This window comes from Lycorma delicatula, chromosome 9 (assembly GCF_047948215.1).
Source record: "Lycorma delicatula isolate Av1 chromosome 9, ASM4794821v1, whole genome shotgun sequence".
In the NCBI taxonomy this organism is placed as follows: domain Eukaryota; kingdom Metazoa; phylum Arthropoda; class Insecta; order Hemiptera; family Fulgoridae; genus Lycorma; species Lycorma delicatula.
In genome coordinates this window covers 35,093,982-35,110,516 of record NC_134463.1, presented here as the reverse complement: position 1 = coordinate 35,110,516, position 16,535 = coordinate 35,093,982, and the positions used below count along the sequence as shown (strand labels likewise).

The 16,535-nt window shown below is 31.2% G+C and overlaps 1 protein-coding gene across 3 annotated transcripts in view; it reads left to right on the top strand.

The window, feature by feature from the left end:
- The window catches only part of Atg18a (Autophagy-related 18a), a 172,840-nt gene that overhangs the window by 147,105 nt on the left and 9,200 nt on the right, over positions 1-16,535 (top strand). Inside the window, exon 9 of one of the 3 annotated variants that reach the window (XM_075375158.1) lies at positions 5,391-5,447. The exons of 1 other annotated variant lie outside the window; for it this stretch is intronic. In XM_075375158.1, coding sequence (XP_075231273.1) covers positions 5,391-5,447 — 57 coding nt within the window. Of the gene's footprint in view, positions 1-5,390; positions 5,448-16,535 lie in introns of those variants that run through there. One more of the 3 variants, XM_075375160.1, reaches the window with a different exon arrangement.

Below are 16,535 nucleotides of genomic sequence, written 5' to 3'. Positions count from 1 at the left end.
ACGGTTAAGGAAATTATGGATAATTATTAGGAGATAGTGTGAACATCCTGGAAGTCAGCTACCACCTGGTGGGTAATCATAGATATGAGTCTTATGAACTTATGTTACTTTACTTTTAATTTCTTCATATTATTACAATATTTTTCTACTTACATTCTCTATTTAATTTTTTTAAAAATGGCCCGTGGAACAAGCTTACCTATATCCCAATTATTGTGTGGCATTTGCCTATATGCAGTTGAACTATAAATTGTTCAGTTAGCTAGACACCCATGGGAGTGTTGTACACTTTAAAATGGATTAGTTATACACAGACTTTTACATACATACATATATTTACAGGAGGAAAGTAGAAAAAGGTTTCTTAATTCTAGTACTTTTTTATCATCTATTTTTACAGAAATTTTTTATTGTGAAAATTAGTGAGTAATCTTTTCAGTAAATGATGCAGCCATTTTTGCATTTCATGTTTGACATTATCATCTGACTGGAATCATTTTTCATAAAGATTATTTTACTACACCTTTTCTATTTGTTTCCAGATGGAAATTTGAAAGAGCCAGATTAGGGCTATAGGTTTGATGCTAAAGAATTTGTCAGTGTCAATGTTTTTAAGATTCACTATGTCATGAATTCTTCACAATTAAGGATTACCACTCAAAAGCAGTACCTCTTCAGTTGATATCTGAACAGTTTTATGTATTGTATCATGTGAAAGTTTTTCACTTTCAAATCTTTTATTTTTATTTGGTGATTACCTCAGAAATTTTCTTTGGTTACTGAATGAGATCTATTGTGGAAGGACACCTGCTCCTTTGTTTGTCATCGCAGTTACTTTACCATTATATAATTCATGTTATTAATTTTATCTGCTGCACATATCACATAAAGGCCATAAACTATGTTAAGTTTATGATGAATTTCAATTTATGCTGTTTCTCTGATCCATAAAATCTGAATAACAAATCAGATCATAGCATTTGTGTACATTCAAATAGAACCATTTGCTATTGTTGAAATACCTATACTAGAGGTGTGTTAGATAGAAGTAGATTTGTCATCATATCTAGACACAACATTTGAATTAAGTGTAACCTAAGAACTTACTCCTTGTATGTAATAACACGGGTACAAAAAATAATTTTTTTTGCCTCAGGAAGTAAAATGTGTGATTCTGATAGTATTTTTTCTCCTGAATTCAAATATGATATTGGTTTTTCCCCATCATGCAAGGTTTCTGAGAGACAGACATTTATAATTTCAAACATTTTAATATTTTCTGCATTCTTAACTACACAATATTCAAACATTTGACTAACCTAGAATGTAAGAAGTGACAATTTTCTGCCATATTTTGCCTGTGGAGCATTCCTCTTGATGGTCCAACAATAATCGGCTGCATATTAGGATTCCATTTGCCTTGATACCTCTTTTCCATAGCCAAAATCTCCTGATGAAAGTATTCCCCGTGCTCATTGCTCACTGCACCAAGTTTTTCCAGGAAGACATCTAGGTGCGAGTGCAGGAAGTGTACTTTTAAGGACATATTACAACCCAAATTTTCATAAGATGTTATAAGATTGTTGACAATATCATAGTAATTTTTCACCTTTCAATTTCCCAAAAAAAAACTCTGAGTAACATTTTTGAATGCTTGCCAAGCTGTTTTTTCCAGTGGATTCAGTAATTCCTCAAACTTTTCATCATGTATTAGTGATCATATTTGTAGACCCACAAATATTCCTTCTTTAATTTTACATCACTAATTTTAGGAAACTTCTGTTTTAAGTACATGAAACCAGACGTATTGCCCATGGCCTTGACAAAATTCTTCATTAAAATACTAGTTTGATATGTAATGGAGGTAGATAGATATTTTTAGGATTACACAATGGGTTGTGTTTCACATTTTTCTGTTCAGGAATGAGTGATTCACATTTAGGCCATTCTTTTCTAATGAAATAGTTTTTTCTTTCCCTTTATCCCATTCACACAAAAGAACAGCAGTACTTTATGTAACGAAGCTGCAGACCAAGAATAAGTGCAATTACCTTTAAATCATTACAGATGTTTCATTCATACACTGCATATTGAAGCTTTCCCAATATAAATTGAAAGTTTTCATGTGTTTCTTTCATACTAGCAGAGTGAGCCACTGGTACTGATGGGAATTTATTGCCATTATGCAGAAAGCACAGCTTTTAAACTAACTAGCAGAATCAGTGAACAAGCGCGCCATTCTGTTGGGTTGTGTTCATTACAAAGTGTCTCCATAAGAGAAGAAATGTCATTCCAAAACACTTAGCCTCTTCAGAAAAATAGTCTTTATATTTAGAATGACGATTACAGTAAGTACTTATTCTTTGTATTCTTTTGAAGAAGATTCCATTCTTTTAGTTGGGAAGCAAGCATTTCAGACTGTTTTTTTGGATAACTTTAAATCTTGTATTACATCATTAAGACTTTCTTGAACCAGTAAACGAGGCTCAGATGAACTGCTTTGTTCAAAAGTCGTATCACCAGAATCTGTTTCTTTTTCTACCTTACTTCATCTAATGCTACATGTTCTGGAGGCTTTGATATGGGCAATTCTTTGCAATATAATACTGGTCTCATTGCAGATTACAAGTTAGAGTACACCACTATATGTTTTGATTTTGACATAATCCCTTTAATGTTTGTTAAACAGAAATAAAAATCAGATGAGTGATCTGTGGGTTCCCTCCAAATCATAGGGATAGCAAATGGCATGTGGCATGTGGCATGTGCCATTTTTCCGTGCAGTGAGTAGCCTAGAACACAATAAACAATAGATATGTGGGGCCCAGGCCCTTGTTTTGTCCCCAACTTTACACCCAAAATAAAGTTCATAACACATTTTTACTAATATGTTTTAAGGTTTCGCCTTTGGAACTTGAGTGTCTCTTCACCACATACATAACAAAAATTGTTAGGATGATTTAAACAAACTAGGCATTTTGTAACTAACAATTAATTAAAAGAATTAAAGTTGTAAATATGTAATACACAATAATTCAGACATACAAAGCACTCGCAATGATGTGTTTACTGGTTCACTACTATCTCACAACTGGCATCATTCTGATGAATGTGTGCTACAGTAGATCACATTTGTACATTTCTATACACGTCTGAACCTGCACAACAGTAGCAACACTACCCTTTGAGTTAGCTGATTTGGTTCCATCACATTTACAATGCTCTTGGAGCTTTTACTTGACAGTGGACATATGGATGAAAAAAACATTTTAAAATATTAAAAAAAATTAAATTAACAAAGAAAACTGTGGGTGATGGTGAAATTCTGAATATATATATTTGAAAACAGGATAAAAGATTGCATTAAGTACACCTATTGGTACTAGTGAGACAAAAATCATGTTGACCAGTGTAATCTGCAGCAGTTGAATGGGGAAGCTTATTTTTGACTTCTCCATTCCCAATTTAGCTTCAATTCCCAAACAATTTTTTCATTTCAGAAAGAAGTGTGTGTGTATGTGTGTGTCTAACCATTAAAGTCTTAGTTCATTTCTTAGGCTCTGATATTTAATTTATAAATGTACTAGCCAGCCCGTCTAACCAGTACCTGAACCTTCAGAGCTCAGGTCAGCCCAGGCAAATCTCAGAACCAACTCAGAGGCTACTTGGGGGCCTACCCCATAGCTGCAAAGCTCGGTTCACTTGTCATTTCCAATTTGCCAGGTGGATCAGCAACCTGGACACCTGCAGAGCTTGCTTCAGTCACCATCTACTCAGAGGGCTCTATCCCTGAAAACCCGCACTGCACTGTCCTCATGGTTGTGAGAATAATACTAATAAATAATAATTATAGTATTCAGGCTTTATAGAAACCTGAAAAAGAAACTAAATTACAAAAGATAGAATAATAGTAACTATGTTAACTAAACTGCACACACCTTTGACAATGTAAAATTCAATTTATTTCTTTTCCATGGTGACAGAAATATAATAGTGAAGTAAAAGAACTAAGCTATTTTTTCCTTAATGATTATCTTTAATTCACAATTGCACCCTCCTTGGGTGAAGAAATAATGAATATTTTTAACATCTTAATCTTCAAAGGAGCTAAGGCCTCAATCAATAGCTTAAAACCTTCCCTGGGATAATGAATATATCTTGCAAATTTGAAAGTAATTCAGTTGGTTCTCATGTGATGCAATAACAAACAGACAAATTATATATATACATTTCCAAATTACTGTGATCTATAAGATCAGGAATGTAGCTGATGCATGCAAAAGTTAGCCTTCAACCTATTAACAAATATCCCATTTGAATTTTGAAAATCAGGCAATTTTTGTGGAGATGTTATAAGAGCACCCCATTGCACCTCTCAAAACAGCACCCCAGGGCTCCCCATTTGTTACCAGTGATGGTGATGATTGGTCTAGTCTCCCACAAGGTGCTCGCATTCATACCTCACCCTTCTAGCTTCACACGCAGTCCCTACGGGAAACCCATTGTTGGTAACAGAAACATTTTTCAATTTATTTAATATTATTTTATTTAACATAAATTTAATTCTATTATTTTTGTAATATTATTCATTCAGTTGATTTGAATGATTCAATTTAAACCCAGCTCACATAGTGACGGACTCTCTCAGTTCACAGTTCATTAATTCAATTCATTAAAGTTTGTGCTTCAACTAACAGTTCTCCGCTAATACATATGTATACTTTTTTCAAGATGAAATATATCTAAAAACCTTCTCAGTTATGCCAAGAAACATGGGTAAAATTATTGGTTGTGATTAATCGACTAGTTTTTTTGTTTATCCTGAACAAACCCTCTTCCTCTTTTTATAATAGTATAGATTTTGGTTCTTTAAACTTTATTTGCACAAGTAAAAATATCATCCACTCAAATTTTTCTGTTTTTGTCATTTTGAGTTTGTGTGTTTTTCACATCATTCATTCCATTTTTATGTATAATATGGTGTTGGGTATCGGTTAACATTTTGAATATTTATATATATATTTTTTTTGTTTGTTTGACTAATAAAATAAGGTATGGTAAAATTATTATGTTGAGTTTTGGGTTTGCAGTTATTTTTTTTTTTTGTTCTTTTTGGTCATTGTATTGTTTTTATTAAATAATAATCGCATGTATCATTAGTGCGTGTATTTTTTGTGGATCTGATGTTTTAGTTAAGACTAAAGAAGATGTAGAAAAACGATGTTGTGATGTTAATAATCATCATGATGTTTGTAAAGAAACTGAACCCTTTAAGTCTATGACTGTCGGTGGAGGGCTTGACAACCTTGGCAAGATTTATAATGATTATAATAATTACAACAAATTAGTAGATCATACTTGTCTGTGTTTTGTGTCTCTGTCTTCGCCAGGCTCGATAAGTAGCTACGCTGGAATTGTCAGAGGTCGTAGTCCTGGATCAATGTCAGGTATAATTATAAACATATAGTTTGTTATAAACTAATATTTGTAAGTTTTATAATTTATATTAATAAAGGTAATAATTTATGTATATATAAATATTTAATAAGTAAATATTGTTTTTCAACTTTAGCAGTGCCTTTATGATACTTACTGTAAAAAGTTATCACAGTATTGAAATATTAATCTGTTTTTGATTGGTGTTGGTTACATAGCCTGTCCTTGTCTTCCTGTGGTAGATCCAGAATGGATAGTAAAAAATTAGACCTGAGAAAAATTCATTTATTATTCTAGGTACATATTTTAATAAATTAGCATCCAAGACAATCCAATTTGGAATGTCTTTGGTGCCTATGTACCAAATTGGACGGGGTACCAAATGTAGGATTTCAGGGTTAGCCAAACACTAATCATTCTAAATATCGTAATATCCCTCAAGTCCTATCATTTTTTGGTATTGTAATGCTTGTACAAAACTGAAATTTTTTAGTTTTAAAGTGTTGTATAAATTGAAGTAGAATCGTGACTATATGAATGCCTTCAACGTTTGGCTCTGAATCTGTTACAGGTGTCAACTTAAATTTTACGCTGATTTTAATTTAAAAAAATGTTATTATCTAGTAGGTTCGAAGCAAAAATAATCTAGTGAATTCAGTAATATGTTAGGCAGTGTTTCACTGTGAAAAGGTAACGTGAAAGTCAGTTTTTTACAAAAATTCCTGGTTTTCTATTTTACTAAGATTTATTGGTTTTAGTTCTTTTTTGTTATTTTAAATTTTGGTTGTATTACGTTGACTTCCACAATACTCAGTCACATATGAGACTTATTAAATATTAGTATGAAATACCAGAAGAAAATAAATTTAAAAAATTTAATGCTATTAATATAAATATATGTTTTCTATATTTAAGTAGTTAAAACATAAGTTACAGGAACTTATATTAAAGTAGCTTTAAAGTAGTCTTGAGTTTTTACATTTTTTGTTCATTTTAGAATGTATTTACTCCTTTAATTACAGAAGCAAATTCAAATTACATAGAGCATAAAAATTAAATCCTGTTCAAATATACTAGGACTTCCTCCCCCCTCTTTTGTTAGGATTACACAGCTTCTTAACAAAATGTTACCTCAGTTTTACTTTGGCAGTCGGTATTTTGCAGTATCAGGTTGATTATTACTGATATGCCTGTTGTTAACTAAACAACATCAATTCAAAAAAATGTAACATTTTAACATAAGAAAAAAATGTTTTCTAATGTTTTTAATCTTTTGATGCAAAGAAACTACATCAAATCCCAGTTCGGTGAATTTATACATCAGAATATTACTTCTTAGTTTAGAAAAGAAGAAAAATAACTGACTAGTCATCAACCAGTTGTTACAATTTTAATAAATAAATTATTAATTTATGATATAAATTGGGCAGTTTATATTTTGGAGTTATAATTTGCTTTTAATCTTTTAACTGAGAATTAATAATCTAGATTTTGTTTTTAGTTGATAAATTTTGTAAATGTATTTAAGAATTTTTTCTAAGATCTATTTAACATTTTGTTATAAATAAAAACTAAGTGAAGTTATATAATTTTCTGTTATAATTGTTTGTTCTTATTTAGTGAATTATTTAAACAGACTAATAAATTCATGTGAAAGGCAGTATTTTTAAAATTCTATTTATATGTTGAGATAATGAATTTCAGAATTTATCAAACTTAGTAGTTTCCACTATTTATGCATTATCACATTCTTTAACCATTAATTCAATGTTGCTATTATTATTACTATTTAAAGAATAAATTAATTTGGTATTAACAATCATTTCTAGTTTAATTTTCTGGTTCATGTTAATTATAAACTGTATCTTAATTATCCCAGAAAGTACTATTAAAATTAATACTTTTTACATTAATATAATTGTACATTATTATTTTACTCATTTATTTTATTAATAAAATTAATTTCTTAGTTCATATAATATTTTTATAATCACTACATCTTCTATTTAGTTAAACTATTTTCTAACCATTGGAGTTGTTGTTACTATAATATTGCTAATTTATCATGCTACCCCACCTGGAACTGAATGGTTATAAAAACTGTGTCAATTTCTTATACTGAAATCAGTAATTACATATATAAAAATATTATATATGCTTTTCTACTATAATTTTTTGAATGTGTAGTTTTGATTTTGGATACAGCACATCCAAAATCATGTTTGGTCATTGGACCAAACAGTAAATAATATTAATAATAATAGTGAACTTTGAAAGAAAAAAATTAGTTTAATTGTCCAACTTTAAATTAAAAGTTAAAGAAGGTAGAGGTTAGCTAGAACAAACTTGACATTAATGTAATGGTTTCTGTAAATTTGATGATATCAGGGATAAATGAAGATAAAAATCAGTCACATATGAAAATAGACTAGTCATTCTCAAGAATAATAAACCTCCTTTCCCAAGCTTACTAGGGAAAATAAGGAGTGAAATGGTTTCCCAGTTGTCTTTTTCACCAAGCCAAATATACTCTTTTGTACCAACATATTAACCCCGCCAGAATGCGAATCATATTCAACATTTTAGTGATTTGTTTTACGCTATTAATCAGACTTATTTATTTATTTAGCGTATGACACCATGACACAACAACAATTTCAGTAAAAATTACAAACAATCTAACAAATTAATATAAGCTACCGATTCTGGAGTTGCCATCAGGAAATGTCCCTTCATAAGCTGTCCTAGGGCAAACTTCTGTGATGTGTTTAACAGTCTGATTTTCACCACACTCACAAAGGGGCGAGTGTGTTTAATCAGATGAATTAGCTGTGTAGCTCTCATTATTACTCCCTGAGAAAGAAACTGACTTGTATTGCTTGTACCTTAGATAGTTATCAATCATTAATTTTAATAAAGATTTTTCTGGTAGTATAAGCAACAAATTAATATATTCCCTTTAAAAGTGGAGATTATTATTTACTAATTAAATAAAAAGAATTTAGAAATAACATTGACTCAGTGCGTTTTGTTCAAACCAATAACTTATGTATACCTAAAAAAAATGTACCCCATTTCTGTTACTGGTTTAGCAGAAAACCTATTTTTAAAGAATTTTTAAAATGTATTAAAAGGACTAGTTTTCAAATTATAAAAATGTATGTGTGTGTATGTCTTTGTGCACATACATACATCTATTTATTCATACATATATATGTCACAAAATCTTGATATTTTATTGTATACATCTCAGAATTATTTTATGTTTAAAAAAATGTTTTCTGCTAAAGATGGCATAAAAAATTGAAAAATTCATTTTTTAAAAATATTTTAACAAATTTTTTTAGTACTTTTAAATTGCTTAGAATTTTATATATATATATATATACATTTTTTTTAACAAATCATTTTTTCTAAGTTATACAGAGTGATGCACAATAAACTGACACATTTGAATTTGGGATTACATATTTATTTTTAAGTTTCGTAGGATTACAGTTTTACAAAAGTTCTTTTATTGCATGACCTGTTCAGTATGGCTCCCATTATGCCTATCACCCTCATTAAGGCGAGTTTGTATGTTTGTGATGACTCTGCGACTCAAGTCTTCTTGAATCTCTTCACACAATTGAACTATCAACTCATGCATTTCCATAAGATTTGCAGGTCTTAACAGGAAAAGTTTCTCTTTTTTTTATATATCCCCATAAAAAAAATCACAAGGATTTAAATCCAGGCTCAAAGGTGGCCAGAAAAACCTCCATGTGGCAGCCTGGGTAGCAATTTGAAATTATGCGATTACCAAAAACTGGATTTAAAATATCCAACACAACATTATCGTTACGAGGGGTTGCACAATCTTATATAAGCCATTTAGTATCTACAGGCAATTCAGTCGCAAGCAGTTTGGGTAGAAATTCATTCCTTAACATATCCAAATAGCATTGAGAATTAATTGTATCATTGAAAAACACTGACCCCACCAATCCATAATGGGATAAAGCCGCCCAGATTATTTAGACCCATGTTGTTTTTCATGTATGATTTGTGGTGATGCTATCGTCCGATAAGAAAATGCAGAAATTTTGTTTGTTAACAGTCCCATTAATTGTCTGAAAATCAAGAGTTGAACAGAACATTATCTTTCTCTTTTGACCATTGTGAAAACTCCTATCTTTTTTGCTTGTTAGGTTGTTAACTTATGCAGAACAGTCAGTTTGTATGGAAACAGCTTGAGATCACTATGTAATATTTTTTATACTGTGTGACACGAGATATTCCTATTTCTGTGAAGCTCACTGTGTAGACTTTCTCTGGGAGAATGAATGGGAGATGCTTGTCGTTTCTCTTTTATTATGCTGCCTTCTTCCTCAAATTTACAGTATAAATGGAGAATGGTGTTTCTTGCTGGAGTCCATCTAGTGTTAATATGAGCTTGAAATTGTCATGTAACACTTTTTTGATTCAGCATAAAGATGCTGAATCAAAAAAGGAATACTACCAGTATTTCCAATAAATAGGGATTAAATATGCACAATAAGAAACACCAAATAAAAAACATTTATTTACAATCAGCATTCTAAATTGTCAACTTAACGTGTGCCACTCTGTATTTGAAATTGATTACATTAAATTATATTCATTTAATCTATGTGAATCAGGAAAGAGGTTTAAAAACAGAAAATATTGCATTATTCTTATGAATAATGTTTTTTATATGTCATTATCCTACTTGGTTGAAACAGATTGAATGGAAGATGGGTCTTATATAATATAATTTCTTTAATTTAGTACAATTACTGATAAGATTAGTTATAATGGGCAAGACTATTGGTATTATTTATACTTATATTTTTTCTGATTTTTTTTTTATTAATAATAGTTTTAATTTTTATCTCAGGTAATGTATAACTTTTTTTTTGTTATATTATTTTTAGGATGCATGTAAAATAAGATTTCTATACAAGGTGTGTTCAAAAAGTAACGAGAATTTTTGTTTTTAGGAAAGAATTTTATTTATTCATCTATATTAATTTTATTCCCTTTAAAATAATCCCCATTAGATATTATACACTTATGCTAGCGCTTTTTCCAATCCCCGAAACATTTCTGGAACTCAATCTTTGGAATAGTGTTTAGCTCTTTCAGCTATTTGCTTTTAATCTCATCTATGTTTTTAAAATGACGTCCCTTTAAGGTCTAACCTTCTCTTTTCTGTTAACCACCTTTAACATCCTTTAAAGGAGGTTAATGGATTTTTAACTTCTATTTAAGTTTGGGAATAGAAAAAAGTTACATGGGGCCATGTCTGATGAATGTGGCGGTTGGAGTATCATTACAGTGTTATTTTTGGCTAAAAATTGACGAACAAGCAACGAAGTGTGAGCAGGCACATTATCATGGTGCAAAAACCATGAATTGTTTCGTCATAAATCCAGATGTTTTTCTCAGATTGCTTCATGAAGTTGTAGGTAATACTCCTTATTGATTGTTTGACTTTGCAGTAAGAACTCATGATGCACTATGCCATTAAAATCTTAACAACACGGTGAGCATAACCTTCACATTCGACCGTACTTGTCGAGCTTTTTTTTGGTCTTTGTGATCCAGAATGCCTCCACTGGGACAATTGAGCCTTAGTTTCAACATCCGTAAACCCATATTTCATCACCTGTTACGACACATTTCAGTAGTTCTGCATCGTTGTTGACTTCATTTAGCGACTTCCGAGCAACTTCCATTCGCCTTTGTTTTTGTTCGAAATTCAACAGTTTTGGAACAAATTTTGCTGTCACACGTTTCATACCCAAAACATCTGAAAAAATTTCATGGTAAGAGCCAATTAATATCCCAACATCATCAGTGACTTTTCTGATTGTGATTTGGCGATCATTTATAATTATTTCTTTCACTTTTTCCATTTTTTCATCAGTTGTTGATGTGCTGTGGCATCCGGGGCACTCATCATCTTCATGACCTGCTCATAAACCCTTGGTTTACTCACAGCAGACTCACCAAAAGCAATATTTAACATTTTTTTAAACATTTCTATGCTTTATTCCATACTTAAAGCAAAATTTAATACAAATTTTCTGATCCATTATTTGTACAAATAAAAAATTGCCAATCATACTAAAACACGTGTTATCCTTTTGACAGCTGACAACAGACTAAACATCCTATGTGGCTAAAAATTTACAGATACTTTTCAGATATGTTTACCAATATAACAACAAAAAAATCTCGACAATCAGACTAATGCAACCTGCAAAATTTCAAAATCCTCATTACTTTTTGAACACACCTCGTGTGTATGTATGTATATATATATATATATATATATATATATATAGATATATATATATATATATGCACTCACACATATACATATTTATTAAACTATTATTCATTTATATATAATGTCACAACCAAAACATTGACTTTTTGTTAGCTAACGGTTATTAATTGTATCGGTGTTAATATTACAGAAAAAAGATCAGAAAAGTTTAATTTGTTAAATTTCATTAACTTCTTTATCAATTGTTTTATAAGCAACACAGTTTTAAGAAATAAATTGAAAAGATATCATAATGCTTGTAATAAATTTAAATCTGTTTGCCGATCTAAAAGTAATTAAAGTCATTTAACTGTAGGTGGAGAAATTATACGATTTTAGTGAAATTTCTTCCTTTTTTGTGTATTTTTGTAAATTAAGAGGGCTGTGCCAATATTTCAAATAACTGTTATAAAGTTAATAATAATGTTGAACTATTAATTGAGAAGAATAAGCCTTGCTTATGTCATCTTGTTGGGATTTCATAGTTGAGTCATTTGGCAAAGGATGATTTTAGTGGATGAAATTGAAACATCAGAGAAATGTTAATGATGAGCCTTTTTTTAAGGAATTTATTGGACAAAAAATGTTAGTTTGGAAATTGAGTCAGTATTTTATAAAAATGATAAACTAGATTTGTTTTTAATGATTTTTCCATTATTTACAGAATAATGGTTGTAAGCATTTTTGTTGTGTACCAAATAATTAAAAATTTATTGTTTACTATGAGAATCATCAATAATTTCTCATTTATAAACTTATTTTATCTTAATGTTTATAAGTTGGATTGTACAGGATTACATGGGTTGCTGAAATGTAATACACAGTTGCTCTTAACCTCTAATGAAACAGATATGGCATAAAAGTACATTAATTTTATTTGTTATACTGTATTCACTTAGCTTATAGAGTGAATAATAAACAAACATGGCATTTGTGTTAGCGAGTTCATGATTCTGCCGAGTCACATCATTTGTATCAGTGCCAATTCACAATGCGGCCATATCTAACACAACACTATAATCATTATTCATATATTAGTCACTGTAAATTAATTTTCACATAGTAGTCAATGTAATCAAATGTTTACGTGAATGTCTTCTCAGTTCTATTAAACCCCTTTAACCTTTCATATGATCACTCTTTGGTACTCATATTCAATTTTTATGTTTCTGTAACTTATTTATGTACTCTAATGTTATTTAAAGTTAATATAATGCAATTTTTTTAAGTTTACTGGAACGTGAGTGTAATGTATTATATTACTAGACTTGTGTCTGTACAACTTTGAATTGTACAGAGTGTCCAAAAAGTCTTTCCATGATTACAAAAAAATTATTACAGTTACAGCTGTGTGGTTTGTGGAAAAGAAAGAAAAAATTATTAAATTGTTTTACCATGTCAATAAACTTTATTGTGTGCGCCTTTTGTTACTCGTAGAATGTCCAACAGAGAATCAATTTCACGCCATGTGTTAGTCAACATGTCTTCGGAAACACTAACAACAGCTTCAGTTCTCCATCTCAATGTGTCCAGATCAGGTATGGGTGTTGCATAGATTCTGCCCTTAACATAACCCCAGAGGAAAAATTCTAATGGAGTTATGTCTGGTGATATCATAGTGGCCAGGGAGTGGGACTGTCCCGCCCAATCCACCTGCCATGAAGTGATTCATTCAGAAAATCTCGAACTAGTAATTCCTAATGTGGTGGTGCGCCATCCTGCTGGAAAACTACCCTAGGTTGCAAGTCATTTAGTTGAGGTATAGCAAAGTGTTGCAGCATATTCAAGTAAATGTTAACTGTTGTCGATTGCTCAATGAAAAGGAAGAGACCAATGATTCTGTTGTGCATCAAACCGCACCACCCATTCACTTTAGAGGAATCTCTCTCTACTTTCTTCCCTGGTAAAGTACGGATTTTCTAAGCCCCATATTTTCACATTTTGCCTGTTTACTTTCCCTGAGGTGTGGAATGTTGCCTGATCTGAAAAACATACACGCTGCAGGTACTCATTGTCATTATCAATCCGTTGCAAAATCTCGGTCACAAAGGCAGCACGATGAGGGCGGTCATCTGGCTGTAGATGTTAGAATATCTGAACTTTATACGTGTGCAACCGTAGTCTTGTGTAAAATTTTGTACACCGCTGACCGGGGAATCTCTGGTTCACAAGATGCACAACTGGTAGATTTGGAAAGGTTATGTAGAAATGCTTACTGCACAACCTCAACCTTCTCTTCACTAACGGATCCTCGTCCTGTTTGCAGAAGGTCGACTACACTTCCACTGTCCTTAAACTTTGCATACACACAACGATACTCTTGCTATAGGTGCTTTTCTTTCGTATTCCCTTCTAAAATTTTGCTGCACAGTAATCGGTGACTTTGACTCGTGATACCACACACACATTGCATTTTCTCCTGGTTTGACACAGTTTTATAAAAAAATGATCATACTACCCTCTATCTGCACCAAACCAGTACAAAAAAAAAAACTAGTTAATTTTTTTCTTTCTTTTGCCACAAACCGCACAGCTGTAACTGTAATAGGTTTTTGTAATCACAGAATGGCTTTATGGACACTTTGTACATTATTTTGACACCATGTCTGATACCGATTCAGCTGATAATAGTGCACGATTATTGATATCCTCTCCAAAAAAAGGCCACGAAAAAAGCCCTAAGTCGTGCAGAAAGACACATCATTTTAATTGCTTACAAAAGCAAATTACAGAATAATCCAATGATGTTGATTTTGGATCTCGTTAATAAACTGCTAACATAAGTGGAAGTTGTGCTGCTTCAGTGTGCAGTGTGATCACAAGTATTAATCTACTAATGAATTATGGTCTCCTAATTTTAATGAATTAAGGTAGTTTAAAACCCTACAGGTCAATTGAAGAAAAAGTTGACTCGATAAAAAAGTACAACTCTATTTACGATATTATTATTTTACAATAATTTTTACGAATTCTATTTATTGAGAAATGGTTTAGTGATGTGTTACTTCCTCTGGAAGATAATTCAGTTATTGTCTTAGACAATAACCATTATCATATAAAAAGGAAAAAATTCCAGCCGTGTTTTGGAACAAAAATTATATCAGAATGTGGCTTAGTTTAATATGAGTGATTTTTAAAGAGGATGAACTTAAGGTCGAATTATTACAAAGAGTTTAGCATATTAAAAGTAATTTTAATGTATATAAAATTTATGAGTTAGCAAGATCCAGTGTCCTCAATTACCTCCCTATCATTGTGTATTCAACCAAATTGAGTTAATTTGGGGACAAATCATAAGTTATGTAGTGACAGAAAATACTGTTTTTAAAATACATGATGTTTAAAATCTGTTCTCAAAAGCCATCAATAAAAAAGTCCATCCCAATTCCTGTAGGGGAAGAATCATCACCTTGTGATGATTCCAGTCGCACCCCCCCACCCCCCATTCTTAGCCATGATGAGCTTTAACGGGAGAAATAAATAAAAAAGTCTAGCAGGAATGGAAAAATTGTATAAAACATGTAATGGATATTATTGAATCAAATTATTGGAAATTGGAAAATAGGAAACAAAATTGAGCCTCTCATTGTATCGCTTAATACAGACAGCACTATGGATTTCTTGCAACCAGATGAAAACTGTGTTGACTTTATTTGTTTATTATCATAGAAATTTAATCTAAGATATTAATGGACTTTTACTATCAATTAACAATTTCATAACTCTTTAAAATGTCTTAATTTGTTTAAATTTAAATTATATGTATGATATTTGTAAAATATAAAAGTGCATGGTTACTGAATATTAATGTTGCATAGTTCTTTTATATGGATCAGGATTTATAGGAGATACTTGTGAAGTGGCCGCCTCAACACTCGTGTGCACAGTTTGTTTATTTTAATTCATAAGCTAACTGAATAAGATATACAAAAACTTAACATTTATTTTTCTTCATCATCATTTATTACTACACATTACCCCCAACAGTGAACCAGTTTTCTCATTAAATTAACAAAGATTTCTGGCTGTCTTTCCTTGATCCATTACCTCATTGCACCTTTAGTTCATCATATGTTGTGAAATGAATGCCCTTAATGTCCCTCTTTAATTGTGGAAAGAAGTGAAAATCGCTGGATGCCAAATCTGGTGAGTATGGAAGATGTAGAATAGATTAAAATTTCTACATCACAAAAGCCTTACAGTTGCAGAAAGATGCTTTTCCACATCCATTTTGGTGCTTCTCATCAGTCACAGGAACTGGTTGATTACCGCGTGGGTCATCCATGATATCAGCTTCTGATGCCCAAAATTTATTGCCCACCTGTTTCTTTAATCAAAAGTTTTATCACTATAAATGTCTTTGATTGTCACTAATGTTCAATTTTTCTCCTAATAAAAATTTAATCACTACCATTGTTTTAGATGCATTAACATAGCAAGCATTCTTGACTCCATAACCATGGTGTCTGGCAGAAGATTAGAGGTTGTGGATTAACAAGTTTTAGAATGTTAGTAGTTGGGGAATGAAACTACAAGTTGCAGCAATTGTTGTTTTGTGCAAGATGTTTTCTAGTTACATACCAATGTGCATAACATTTCAGCCATCCCTTGCATCTTTAGGTTTTGAATGATAAAAAAGGGTAGCGTAGTAGATACTAATTAGAATGGTATTTTTTAATCTGTAAGAAAAATGTTTACCCTCTTTCCCTCTGAAGAAGCATTGTTTTATGATATTCTGATGCTTATCTTCATAGGTTTTATA